The following is a 14,544-nucleotide window of genomic DNA, read 5'->3' as shown; positions in this document are numbered from 1 at the left end:
ACCAACGGCAACCCGTTTGGGTGGCGGGGGAGGAGGTTGCAACCTTTCCCGCGCGACGTCATCGCCGCAGCAAACCCACGCGTTACATGACGTCATTTTCGCCTGAGTGTGACGTCACGGCACCGCCCGCCCCCCCATCCACCCGTGTAACATGTGCGCGGACATGGCGGCCAAGGTGACACGGCGTTCGGTGGCGAGGCGGGGTTGGTGACCCGGGGCGTCCGTCACGGCGTTTCCCAGCAGCAGGCAGCGACGGGAAGCGGCACAGCAACTTTCTTCACTCAACAACTACGGCGGTCTATTTGTTATTTATTCCCGCTGTGTATTGCTGCAGAGACGCGCGGTCGTACGAAGCCCCTCGCCGATCACTTCGCGGTCACTAATTAAGCTGCAGTTGACCGCTAATTGACTTGGTCGAGCTTGCGGGGCGCGCCTTGACCATGGTACGGGTATGGACGCCTCGCACACCCACACCACGCATCCCATCATCCTTCGCCTTACTCCACTCACATCCACTCCGACCGTTCACGTTCAACACTCGCAAGCAGCCGTCACGATCCATACACAACGCAATCGCCGACACACTCACCGACAAACATGGCTCTCATTGGAGGCACAATTAACAAACAAAAAAAACCCTTAACATCCGTCAACAACACCGTGGTCTTAATAGACACAAATATATAACCGGCGACGTTTCGGGCAATGGCCCCCCCTTCATGCCGCGATCACACACAAACCCCCCCCCCCCCATTACATCCAAATCGGCGACGTTTCTGGAAATAGCCCTTCTTCAGAGGACATGATTCAGTCATTTACTAATACTGGAGAAATTCGATGAGCTATAAAGCTCTTGTTCACAGATGGTGCAGTTAAAAACCATTTCCGGAAATGTCACCGATTTTTTTAAATTTACCTCTTTAAAGGTCACAGTTTTGTGTGTTGACGAGCGTGTTGAGTGGTTTTTTTTGTCGTCAATTGTGCTTGGTGCACCCACTGCCAACGCAGAAGCATCGCCACAAACTAATGTATTGGAGGCAGCGCAACAAGTATGTTGCCCACACCTCCTGCGTAAGTGTGTGATGGGTTTTCAGGTGGCCTCCACTCGTATACACACTGTCGGATGTATAGTTTAATCGGGATAGAACCCTTGAAGTGGTTTCCCATTCTCAGGAGTATAAGACGTAGCTCTGTGGGGCATGTAAGATGCATGCCATACATGTCGCCGTATGTCAAGGTGTGTGGGGGGAGCGGTAGTGGAGGGGTCAGCGCTACGCTGCGCTACGAACCCGGCGACCCGGGTTCGATTTTCGCTCACGGCCAACACCGGTGACGATTATTTGAACCGTTCCTGGGCCTCCCCTAGGTCGGCTCGGCCTTAAATGAGTTCCCCGGTGCGGTGTGTAGTAAACATCGCCGCTGAGGGAGACAAAGGCGGCCGGGCGTGGTGTTGGACACCCACCCCCTCGTGTGCCGTGCCGGTCTTCATAGGTGCTAGTTGCCAACAGCACTTGCCCCAACAGTCTGTTCAGGCTACACGGGGGATCTTTGTCTTGCATGTCATATGGTTACACACAACATGTCAAATGTCTCCCATGCGGATTACAAGACGCACCCCCAACCTTTGCCTTGGGGGGGAAAATGTGCGTCTTATAATCCGAGTTGATATCCGTCAAATGTATAAGGAAGTTATTCGCCAAACTTTAAATGCAGGGACCCTGCTGGTGAAGCATAAATTGTTCGGCGAGGATTATTGCACTAACTAAAGAATACCTGCTGAATTGTTTATAATACGTAATGATGCTTGTGTGAGATTACATTGTTAAGATGTCGTGACAATAATTTGAAAGTTCCTTGGTCAAATCTTGCAAACGGCTTTAAAGAAAAAAAATACTGGTTAGTTTTAAAACGGTTGGATTAAAGTTTGTAAAAGGTCACCACACATTTGCACGTCTACAAATTATTGTTTCGGCGAACTCGTCAACATTATTACTGCCATCATTCCGTAAGTGTGTTATGCAATCTATGCAGACCTCCCTGCTGCTGTTTTATATGCAGTACTGTGTAGTAACCCCTCTACCTGCCAGAAGTTCATTGACACAAAGTGTGAGGAGAGCACTTAAAGTTCTCCTTACTCTCGTGTAGCTTTTGTGTGTACAATGATAAGACTGCCATTGCACCATGGCATTGTTTTACAGTATATAACATGCAAAAAATGCATCGGTGCAGACGTGAAAATCACTTTCTCATGCCGCTGGTGGTGGTAGTTGTCTCCACGGGAAGGCGCTTTAGAGAGCCCTGGCCACAGAGTATTCGGTCTACTCTTCCTTCGACCCCATCACATACGCGACCTGCCGATTGGCTCACTTCGGTGTGCCCATGTGTACTGCTGGGTGGAAAGATGCGGGATGCTTTGTATTTGTACTTCGACCCTTGTTTGAAAACCCACTGAGATGGGTTTCTTTGAATGTGGAATTGTCAAAGTGTTGAATGTGGGATGCCAGTGTGGGTTCATTGTCCTGTCTGAAGAGTTGTATGGAAGGCTCGCCTGTTACTGACGCACATCCTGTACACTACACAATTCATCTGCTCATGGGTAAGGGGGGAGACCTGGCCTGGGAATCACGAATCAAAATAATGTGTCCCGCGCTAATGCCACAACTAGTTTACCCAATTCAGTGGGCCTTGCCAAATAAGAACGATTGCCATTGACAATGATTGCATGTATCACTGAATCATTTGCCTGCAAGTTACTCCTTGAAAATCTAAAGTGATCTCCATTCTTCACCGCTGCTGCTAGTCTAACTTTAAATATTGCTTTGCCTTTCATTGTAATTATGCTTCAAATACTGTAACGATTTGTTTGACTGTGCGTGTGAGAATTGATCTCATCTCGCTAAATGAAAACGAGAAATAAAGTCATGTTTCTCAAATACAATTCACTTCTGCCGTCATGTGCTTTTGTCGCGTGCCGTGTTGTCAATGCTATTGCCAATGTCAATGGCGGTGTTGTATTACAGATTTCCGTCACGAAGCGAGCGGATGCAGCTGAGCTTAAAACCGTGTTTAATAAGGTATGGCAACGCTGCGACCGTTCGAAACATTGTAAGGCATCGGTGCTTAAGATATGTTCATTTGTAATTTACGGTCAACTTGTCATTTGACGTGTTTGCAGGCTGTACTGTGTGTGTTTGTTTTCGCGATGTTCCTGAACAAGCACATGGAGTGAGTCGCCAAGCTTCGTGCCGAACAACATGCGTTGGCAAAGCAAAAAACATCGCAGCTGTAACAGTGCAATTGTGAAAACCCGCGTAGTAGTAGTAGTGTCAGTTGTCTTTTGAGGTCTGACACTAAGTCAAGTTACTTGTCAAACAGTGAATGTTTTTGTTCTCTTGTCATCGGTCCACGGAGTGCAACACTTATCAAATTCCCTCTTATCTGGTGGAGGTCAAAAGACTGTAAACAATGCCCAAATAGTTAAACCTCTTGTGTTGGCTATTGAACCTGTTTGGTTTGTACACAAAGGGCAACCCCACGCGCTAATGAATGCAGGAATGAGCTGTGCCCTTGATTGCCTTTTGTTTTTATTACCGGCCGTAACTACAGAAGTAAACACGGCCAAGATGCATGAGGAAGCATTTGACTGATAATGGCTTGGTTTTCGCTGGAAGTGGAGCGTGTATCTACGCCTCCATTCTCGCTGACCTCTGCCGCAGTCTGCTGCTTCTGAGCAAAACGCTGCGGCGTATGCCATGAATTACAGTGCCACATTTTCTCTTGTTCAGTCTAATTTTCACCAGCGGTTATTGAGCCTGTTGACCAGCGGCCGTTGGGCTGTTTGGAGAGACGCGTGTGTTTAAACGTGCGGGCACACATTGTTTATAGCAAACTGATGTTATGTTTGCACACTGTTCTTTGACATTGTCTTGTCACGTAAACTTTTACACAAGTTTATATCGCATGAAAGGTCATGACAACTGAACAAAATGAATGCTGGTATCGTATGTTTTGGGTGTTCGACATTTTTGATATTATTGTACAACTTCGCGGCACAAAACTGCTCCACATTTTTTAGAGTTTCAAAATTGCAGGTATTTTGAAATGTGTATATATGAGTTTTTCATTTGACATAATATGATTTTCAGTGTCCACACTGTTTAAGCCTTCTTTTGCAGCAGGCTCTATTCCCACCCACTACTCCGTATACAGCTTTGGGTCTTGAAAGCATTTATCCTTCAGTTTTGACACTGAGTAATATTTATTTACGTGGCTAAAATGCAAAATTACCTTTGAGTCATGAGGGATTTCCACAATTACTTTACAATTGTAAATGCTGTATCGTGGTGTATGCATTAGCTATAGCCTTAACATTTTAACTGCAATGTTACTTTGAAGTACTGTACAAAAAACTTATCTTACAATAAAAAAGGCTACAGCTCAAAGGACAGAAAAAAAACCTACAAAGTTTCTCAAAGGGAGTCTTTGAATTTTTTATTTAAAAATAAATACAAACAAAAAATACAAACTGTAAAGCAGTACAAATTATTGAACGCCCATTCACGGTGCATTACGATCATGTGACCGCTCTTTCACAGCGCACACATTTGTTTTTTTCTGCCATGCTAACTGAATCTTGCAGAAAAACTGCTCTGCGTATATAATTACGCGTTCAACTTGAATGCAATGGTTTTATATATATCATAAAGTCCCACCAGGCAACTTATCTGGAGTGCCGGTCCGGCATATTTTGCTGCAATAAAATTGTCCGTTCTCTTGTTCGTCACTCATTCCGGGCCCGTAGCTCGTTGCCTTCAGCATTCTCTCACACCCTCCGTGTGAGTGCAGTATGCGAGCGTCGAGCACAATGGAGATCGCTTCATGGCTCCAGCCGACTTTGTGCAGCACTTCCTGGGCCTGCTCCGCCAACCCAACCACAATCCGCGCGCCGTGATCACGCTCGCTGGCGTAGCCGACACCAGCAAAGATGGGTGCGTTGAGCTGCCGCATCTGTGACTTATTTAATTCGCTGAGCGCCGTGTTTCATCCCGTTAAAAAAGCAAGTCTCGCAATTCTGCGACGTGTTTTTTTGGTTTGTGCCGCGTATTCATCGGCACTATTGACTCGCTGCTACGGTCGTAATATTTCTTCCGGAGTGAAAAGAAATGGGCACTCTATTGCGCTTTACAATAAAATTAAGTGAGTAAACGAATAGCTACAACGGCGCACTGCCCTTGTGTTTCCATATTGCGCGGAAGCCACAAATGCAGTTGTCTTGCTCGCAGGCATGTTCCTTATCGCAACATTTCGTGACCCGCCCCGCCCCTTTCCCTGTAATATCGATCCCGCGCCCTGCCCCGCGCGTGGCCTCAGGCTCATCTCCTTCCAGGAGTTTGTGGCGTTTGAGTCGGTGCTGTGCGCCCCCGACGCCCTCTTCATGGTGGCCTTCCAGCTCTTTGACAAGCAGGGCAAAGGCGAGGTCACCTTCGGTGAGTGTCCCGTTAAGCGTTTCTAATGGGGACTAAACGGCAGGGCACGGCACCCTTGCCCTTCCCGGTCAGCACCCTCGACCTTTTTCTCGCTGCCTTCCTGGTCATCTGCTCTGTCCGTGTGCAGGAAACGCAGCTCGTTGGACGGAGATGTTTACAAGAAAGTAAATTAAAGTGTCGGCCAAATGCTCTTTTTGGCTTCAAATGCTTCTGTTGTTGTGCGTGGGTCATGTGAACAATTAATGTGATCTGTTAAAATAATTATGAATTGTCAACGTAGCAAGTGCAAAAATAGTTGAAGATTTTTATGCTAATTCTTGCGTCATAGAATGCATTTTTCAGGGAACTGGCATTTGCGGCCTGTCAGATGTGCAGCTTTTATATGTGTACATTTTGTTTCTGTCACCAATAGCATTCTCTGAATATTAATTGGATTGACACGTTTGACATGTCAATTTCCCTGTTTCCGCCAGGGGAACTTTTTTTTCATTTGAAGGGTTCCAGTGGGAGAGAAAAAAAGTGACCTTTGTGCACTTGTCAGTAATCCATCCCTTCTCTCGGTCGCATCAAACCCGATTACATTGCCAACTCAATCTTTCACCCTCCTTTAACCAAGGTTCTCCTCCTATAATGGACCGAGCGGGTATTTCACTTGCGGTGGGCCTGGGTGGGTTGAGGATCCAGGCGTGTGCCGCCACTGCATTTATAGGGCTCGTCCTGCAGACTTTACTGCCCTCCTGCCAGCTGGTCTTGGGGCTCATTTCACCTTGCGATGTACATAAAGTAGATGACAAACACGGCAGAGATCTAACCTTCAGGGTGTTTCTGCCTAAAAGATAATTCAAGACTGGTTCATGTAAAGCAGAAAAAACATAAACATTGTTGAGCACAATAAGGCATTGCATCGGGGAATTTAATTTTTGGACCCACGACCCCGAGCAATAAGGTCTCGTGTGTCCTGCATCTTTGTTGCTAGTTAATTACTGAAACAGTACTTGCGCGATTTGCTTTATGTAACCGCTGTTTAATATTATTAACTCCTGATTGTGTGCAGCGGACGAGTTTAAATCTGTGATGCTCTGGGTTGTTGAGCAGTGGGTAGCGTGTCGGCAAGGCCCTCTCAGGGCTCCGCGTAGAAGCTCATTACAGGCCGAGATATTCACACTGACATACCCTAACATTTCATTTTATGTATTCATTTGCGCACTTAATACAATTAGTTACAGACATGGGCAGTGGCAATTTAGTCATTAGTATAATTAGTGTAATTTATCCTTGACAAAATGACAATGCGGATACAATACTATTGACATGAGACTGGCGAGTGTGCTGTGACATAAACATTCAAGAAGCTGAAAATTATTTAATAGATTAAACTTTTTTTTCTTTCTTTTGGTAAGCGATAATATCAGCGTTTTGTAAATGTTGGTTGTGTCTGGCAGACGGAGTGAAGGAGGTGTTCAGCCAGACCGCCATCCATCAGCAGATTTCCTTCAACTGGGACTGCGACTTCATCCGGCAGCACTTTGGCCACGACCGCACCAGGCGCCTCATCTACTCCGAGTTCACGCAGTTCTTGCAGGTATAATAAACGCACGCCCTCTCTGCATGACCTCTACGTCCTTGTTTGTGGAGGGGTAATCGTGTGCTTATCTGTAAGACGTAAAAGCGTACTGAACCACGTGCCGTTTCGTTTCCACTGTGACACAGTTTGTTAACGCTGTACTTTATTGCGCAAAAAGCAACTGTAAAGATTTTCCGTGAAGGTAAGCTAAGACAGCATTCCCATGCTCCCCTTGTCGCTTTTTCAGTGGCCTGTACAAATGTTCGCAACTGCCGGCGCTCCCAAGACCGTACGCTGCCTCGCCCATGTTTGATTGCGTCTAATGTTTCCTGTTGAGTTCCTTCCGGAGGTGTTGGGGAGAGCCTTTCACTTGTCCATTATAGTCCAAATTGCTGCTGTCTCTTGCCACTGAAACGTGACTCCTCCAGAAGCTGGCAGAGGGATTGGGTAGGGTTGGTGTGGACCCTATAAAGGGGGGGGGGGGGTGAGTGGGAGCTGAAGGGGTGCAGGCAGACATGTAGGGTAAGGCTGAGCGGGGTGGTGGGGGAGCAGGGTTGGGGGGCGAGGGGAGGGGGGGGAGCTATGTGAAGAAGCACAGGTTTAAAATTACACCACCTTAGAAAAATGAAACCTCTTTCAGGCCACAAAATCAAAAACTCTTAAAAAAAACGTCTCTGGAGTTGCAAATGTAATTGTGACAAGCTGTCAACCTTTCCCTTGCACACGGAGCTCTTTATCACTTGCAGGACAGTGCATGAAATGCATGGCTAAGTACGGCTGCAGTAATTGTTGGTGCAAGGGGGATTGCCACTTACGCATGTTGAACAAGAGAACAAGAGCACTCGTCGCTGTACACTTCATCTCATGTAACAGAAACTCACGATAATCGAGCACAGGTTTTCTGTGCAGGAGAAAAGCCAGGTCTGTTTTTAATTAAGTGACACGTAAACATTCGCCCTTTTCTCCGTATAGCCTGCTTTAAAAATCGAGTTGATGTTTTGCTTTTCGCTTTACAATGCAGCAGAAAACGCGGTAACATGATTTTGTACAAAAATTATTCATTCAGTGTTACGTAATCGTCCGCGAGTGCCTTTTTCCCCCGCAATGGTGCGAAATTAGCATGCGTCGCGAAATGCTCAGCAGAACGAGCGAAAGCATTTGGCAGCCGTTACTACTGAGACGACGTGTTTCTCTACAGCAGCGTGTCTCGAAACTCCCGCACTCACGCACACCCTCAGCCCCTAGCCTCCTTTTTTTTGTTCACTCTGCCACCACACTTTACGTTTAAGGAAATTGCCCTTTTTATTTAACTGGCAGTAAGCGCAATGAAATTCATTACGTTAAAAGTGATGATTTGGACTCCAGTCAAAGACAGTAGTTTTGAGACTACCGTGGGTAAACATAAGGCATCTCTGGACATGAATGAATCGAGAAGTCAATTGCTGCAGATTTTGGCTGCACACTTATTTGAACCACAGTGGCAAATGTAAGTTTTATTTTTAGGCACTTGGCTTATACCTTGTCCAACATGGAAACAATGGGAATTAGTTGATTTCACGAGGCATAATAGTCAGTTATTACATAGTTGGTCAAATATTACAAGACACCGACAACCATTTATTTCTTGTGGATCTCTCCAATTGGAAAAGTTTCCGTGCTCTGCAAATGTGTTTTGTTACTGGGTAACATTAATAACGCATCGTTGTGGTCCTTTGCAGATGTATTTGCGTAACTGCAATGGGACGGTCGTGCAATTCATGTAATATTCAGCATGTGGCTCCAATATGTATTGAATAAATACAACATTTATTATAATTACTAAAAACACCCAAAATTAGAAGGCAGGAAATTATTCGTTTAGGCTGAAATGTAATAGTTTAACGTGAACTTAAATATTTGGGGCTTATCATTGACGACTGTTTGGTGTGGCATAGAATATTTCTTATCGTCATTCTAGTTTATCGAATATCATTTTTTTTATTTTATAGTTCTTGCATGATCTTTTATGTGGATAATTTCTGAGAACATGGTTTGAGCATGTGCAGCTGTTATAATGTGAGTTCAAGTACAGGTGTATATATATGTGTGTGTGTGCCACACCCTGTCAGGGGGGTGGTCCCCTCCTCTCAGTGTTCTTCGAGAAACAGCAGGAAATCACTGTGGCTGCCATGTGAAATGGCTGAACACTCACTGTGGAGGAGAGGCTGCCATTCCTCTATCAGGATCTTGACGGGTACCGACTAAATCTCTGTGGCATATAGGAGGCCCAGTAGACTGGTTCTGCCTCCATTCACTACGAGGGGTGGACAGTCCTCCACTCCGGGCAGGGCACTGTCAAACAACAGGGAGTGGCTCTTTCTGAATAAAAGGATGAAGGAGGCGTGGGAGTTTGCCGACGAGGTTTGGGAAGCTGCGAGTTCCAGGATGTAGCCCTCATGCTCAGCCACCACATGACCAAGCATCTTCTGTTTGGCTGAATAGAAGTGGCAAAATGAGCAGGGCATTGGCGAGAGAAAAGCTGGACTGATCAGGTACAGGAGGATATGTAGCTTGTCAATGATAGGTATCCTCAATGTCAAGATTCGTCTTTGTGTGGAGGAAGCTCATGAAGGACGCTAGTGGGCAGTTGGAGGTAGTCACCCTCCAACAACGGAGGAGCAGAGCGCTGGGAGCCAAAACGCAGCGAATTGGCACAGTGGGGAGCACACGAAGTGCATCTGTCAATCATCTCAGTCAACGCATAACACTTGCGTTTGCCCATGACCTTTTGCCAGTGAGCCTTCAACACTTCATGTGGCCTCAAATTGCACCTCGCCTGGCACAAGTGCTGCGGTGATGTCACCGCCACAAAATAAGTGGCTGTTATAATTTCAAGTCGATTAATTGACCTGATGGAGCAATCATCCCAGCTCGAGTCATTATGACTAACCAGGGGGGGGGGATCTTTATCTTTGTGTGTGGGTATGTGTGTGGATTGGCAGGAGCTGCAACTGGAACATGCTCGGCAGGCCTTCGCCCTGAAGGATGTTAACAAGTCCGGTACGATTCCAGCACTGGCCTTCAACGACATCATGCTCACCATCCGTCCGCACATCCTGTCGCCGTTCGTGAAGGAGAACCTCGTGTCGGTGGGTTGTTCTCCGAGCGCCTAGGCGCCTTGGTAAAAATTCCAATTGGTAAATTTCACAACTGTGAGCTTCCCACTGGGAAAACCAAATTAATCCCCTTTCTGTAACTGCATGAGCCTTATACTGAGCTTGTACCCTTTTTTTTTTTAAGCTGTTGGTATTTTCTAATGCCTGTCGTGCGTGCGTTGAGTCGACGGCGCTCGTTCTCCATGTGGGTGCACAGGCAGCGGGAGGCAGCAAAACTCACCAGGTGAGCTTCTCTTACTTCAATGCCTTCAACTCGCTTCTCAACAACATGGAGCTGATGCGCAAGATCTACAGCACGCTGGGTGCATCGCGCAAGGGCGTCGGCGTCACCAAAGGTAGCTCGTCCGGTGCATCAAAAAGTCACGCGAACTTTATTCGTCCCGTCTCGATATATAAATAGCGAACGGTGCAGTGCACACGGGGTATTAATGATTAATGCCCGATTGACAATTTCGTGAACCGTCATCATTAGAAGTTTGATTCGATTACATTTTTTTTTATCATTTAATTGAAAGTAGTGGCTCCAGAGGTCTCCCTCGTAAACGTCGGCAATGGTTTATCCGCCTCTCTAACAAAGGCATTCCCCAAGCTGTTGCCATATCTCGCGGACGTTTGATGTAAAATAAAATCTGTCTAGCATATTTGCAGTGGCCATCCTCTCGGGCGATGTTTGGTTCTTTGGCTGGGGAGATCACGTGCACCAAATGCTTATAACGTCTACGAATCGAAAACAATCATCTCTTTAAGTGCGCAATTTGATGGGACGTATTGTGGGCGTAAGAATCGATTTTTACTCAGTGAATCGGTGTATCGTATGCCTAGCGGACGCTTGATATAGTGTTTGTAGATGTTTTATTATTTTAAAAAATTCGGTGGTGTTAAATGTGTCTGTTAATGTGAAATGTCCTTAAATTGCTTGTATAGAAGGAAACGTTTGCTGATATCTGTCATTGTAGTCGAGTTATAGGTTTCGTCAGATGGTTTTTTGTTTTTACATCTTAAGTAAACACGTTACACTTTTGAGCTGAAAAATGTAACGGTATAATTTGCATGCGAGAGAGAGCATCATTGACTGGGAGTGTATTTTCCTTCTTCTTGCCGAGTGTGACTGAAGCATACACCTGCTGCAGTGATCACTGTTATCACTCGCACAGAGCGGTGATATGTGAGACCATGATGCTTAACACGTGATAGTCCAGTTTGGCCTGTGCCATTACATACTTTGCACTCGTCGACTTTGCTGATTAAGCTTTTGTTGTTTGCCCTTGATACTGGCCATAAACCGAATACAATTTGCAGCCCATTTTCAAGCAAAGAAAGGTGGCATGGTTTTAGGTACCATCTGGTGCCATTTCTCTCCACGTTCAATGTTGAATGCAACTCGTGTACTTTTCTTCACAGAGGAGTTTGTACTGGCAGCTCAGAGGTTCGGCCAAGTGACTCCGATGGAAGTGGACATCTTGTTCCAGCTGTCTGATCTCTTCGAGCCAACGGGGTCAGTTTAATCGGCCAAATCCCTCGCCGTTGCCGAAACCTTGTGTTTTATTTTCCCGAGCACGCTGTGTTCAAGCACCAATGCCGCAGGTCAAGGCACTCCTCTTAACGCTTCTTTCATCGCACTGCTCTGATTTGAAATGTCCTCCCATTGTCTGTCTTTTTTCCAAGTTATTTTAATAACCTCGCTGAATTCAAGAAATGCATTAACTTTCCCCCCCCCCCCACCCCCTTCATTGATAGTAAATGCTGCTGGCAGTATGGCATTTTGGGTCTTGGGACCTGTGCTCAGCAACCGTGATAAAAAAAATGGTGACAAACTTTGCCTTCGTTGCAGTCGTACCGCTCGCTGCTGTACCGTTTGCTGTTTGCTGTGCCGGTGTGTGCAGTCGAGTGACCCTGGCAGACATAGAGAGGATAGCTCCCCTCCAGGACGGTGCCATGCCTTATAACTTGGCCGAAGCCCAGCGGCAGGTAAAGGACTCTTCGCCTCTCCACCTACATCTTATTTGTTTAAAGCATCTTTCTCCTACAGTGCAAACAAGGTGCAGCTTATCCTTCATACAACAGTGGTCCTGATAGTGCGGGGAGGCAGGTGGATGGGCTACAGGTATAGACTCATTATACCCGGGCATTCCAGGATCAGCCGCTGGGTCCATTGATTGCTGGTAACCATAGACCCACTCAGACCCTAACATTGGTGGGTGTGCGAATCCAAAATGTTAGAGGTCTGCCCATAAATTTTGGAGAAATGCTGACCCCCCCCCCCCCCCACAAGGCATGAGGTGATGCTGAATTGTAGGTGCGCTATGCGGGAGGTCTGCATCTGACAATCTGCCACATTACTCTTTGGCTATTTGACAAAAGGCTGAACAAAAACCCACTGGCATGAAGTGGTCATTTTTGTTATTAATGGTCCACTGGAAACTGCTGTACACAAGGGGGTTTGAATAGTGACCACTGGTGGCCGTAAATACACACCTCCCCAGTGCTCAAAGAGAGGGCTCAAGTGTTGCTGTGTGCTAACATGTTTTTCTCGGGTTTATTTGGTGTCTTAACTGACATCACACATTTATGTTGGGTCACTGTTTGCTCGAATTTAGATTCGAAGGGAGAATGCGGGTTGCTCATCACGTACAATTTTTGTGCCATTCCACTGCTTGATGAGGGCCTTCCCACATCGTGCAGTTCGTGGGGGTTATTTGATGATACTTCACCATGATGGTCAATGCGGCCTTGTGAAGGTGGGAAGCCTAGAAGTACATACGTTACAACAATGGATTTTACTGTACTGCCATCTGCTGTTCACCGTGTAGCCACACGCCCTATAACAACCTGGTTATGCATGGTGGTCACCCATCCTAGCGTTTTTTTCCAGGCTCAGACCTGCTTAGCTTTTGAGTTCTGATGAGATCTGGTGCATTCTGGGTGATTTGGTCACAGGTGACGTGTACTTTATTTGAAACGCTATTTTGTCGGACTGGGTGGGTGCACCTCTCCGCTAACGCAGCTGGAATGTCGCGATATCAAAAGGGCCCCGCACCTGTGCGGTGCATTTGTGTGAAGCTGCCACAGGTGAAAATGTGACCACCTAGAGACAACCGCTCAACGCTGCGTTCAGAATGATACACATTGGCTGTTTCCGCTTTGATATGTCTATTGTGCTCTCTTCAGGAAAAAAAATGTGCACACCTCTTAAATGACAGCAGTGTGGCAGTATATGTACAGCCCTTTTGTCACTCCGCTACTGAATGAGGGCCTCCCCATGCCATGCGATTTGTGGGGGTTATTTGACTATACTTCACCGTGCTGGTCAGTGCGGGGTGGTGAAGCGTGAAGAGAGCGAGGAGGGGCCATGATTGCTTACGATATCATTCATCGTTGATGTTAGCCTTGGCCGGGAATCAAGCGCGAGTTCAGAGCGCAGGGTATTGTAACATGTTTTATGCATACGAGCTCTTGAGTACTAATCCTCATTACGTTTGTAGAGGATCGCTATTTGTCGATGCATGTTAAGTGGTCAAACGATCGTTGCAACTTATTGGGGTGGGTACAGGCACGTGTTTTGCACAAACAGACATTTTCCAGTTTATGCTCCAGGCTAAACCTGCTGATCTGGCAGGGTATGTGTGTATGTGTGTGTAGGTGTATACCGGCACTTCCTGAAACAAAGGCTGAAAGGCCTCCAGACATCTGTTGGGTGGGCCATCCCTTCGCGTTTCATCCCTGCGGGGCCGTGTTCCCACAGTAAAACCTGTGCGCGTTTGAACTCAATCTATTTTTGTTATTTGGCTGCTCCTCTCCACAAACTAACCCTGCCCGCCGCCCACAACACCAAAAAACGCTCTGATGCCCCCTCCTCCGCTTGGCCACCCCCCCACAACCGCGCCCCCCACCCCCGGGCAAACTGGGAGGATTACAGGCTGCGTGGCAGAGGAGCTTACCTGCCCTCTTTCTCCGTGCAAAGGGGCCCTGCATTCCTGTAGGGCAGGTGTGCTCACGGGGCCGCGTGCGTAATCCCGCTCGCTTTTACGTGGAGTCGCCAGGCAGTTAAAAAGTTTACAGTGGCCACATTAACGGCTGGACTGGGTTAGGATAAAGGGTCCTTGGAGATATAAAACCAATTCCCTCTAGCTAGGGAGAGGTTGCGCTGTTGTGTTTTTTTCTAGTGGTCACTTAGTTTTGTGTACCTGCCCCCCTCCCACCTCGCGTTGTAAACGTGTTGTTTGGGAAGGGTTTTATCCCATCTGTTTATTTCACAGCAAGCTATGTAGTGTGGAATTTAATTGTTTTATATTCAAGTCCATTATGCATCCCCGGGAGGTTTTCTTAACCTATGAACTAA

At 46.7% G+C, this 14,544-nt stretch overlaps 1 protein-coding gene across 1 annotated transcript in view; it reads left to right on the top strand.

Moving 5' to 3' along the window:
• The first annotated feature begins 114 nt into the window (after positions 1-114).
• The window catches only part of LOC116941049 (electrogenic aspartate/glutamate antiporter SLC25A13, mitochondrial-like), a 30,633-nt gene continuing 16,203 nt past the window's right edge, over positions 115-14,544 (top strand). Inside the window, exons 1-9 of the mRNA XM_032951641.2 lie at positions 115-443; positions 3,021-3,074; positions 4,846-4,988; positions 5,371-5,486; positions 6,929-7,068; positions 10,032-10,178; positions 10,402-10,540; positions 11,607-11,700; positions 12,089-12,173. Of these exons, the coding sequence (XP_032807532.2) occupies positions 441-443; positions 3,021-3,074; positions 4,846-4,988; positions 5,371-5,486; positions 6,929-7,068; positions 10,032-10,178; positions 10,402-10,540; positions 11,607-11,700; positions 12,089-12,173 (921 nt within the window). The 5' untranslated portion in view covers positions 115-440. The remainder of the gene's footprint in view (positions 444-3,020; positions 3,075-4,845; positions 4,989-5,370; positions 5,487-6,928; positions 7,069-10,031; positions 10,179-10,401; positions 10,541-11,606; positions 11,701-12,088; positions 12,174-14,544) is intronic.

Source organism: Petromyzon marinus, chromosome 10, assembly GCF_048934315.1.
Source record: "Petromyzon marinus isolate PM22_M1 ecotype Great Lakes invasive population chromosome 10, UKy_Petmar_22M1.pri1.0, whole genome shotgun sequence".
NCBI lineage: Eukaryota > Metazoa > Chordata > Hyperoartia > Petromyzontiformes > Petromyzontidae > Petromyzon > Petromyzon marinus.
Note: the sequence above shows the minus strand (reverse complement) of the source record. Positions and strands in the feature narration are given on the sequence as shown.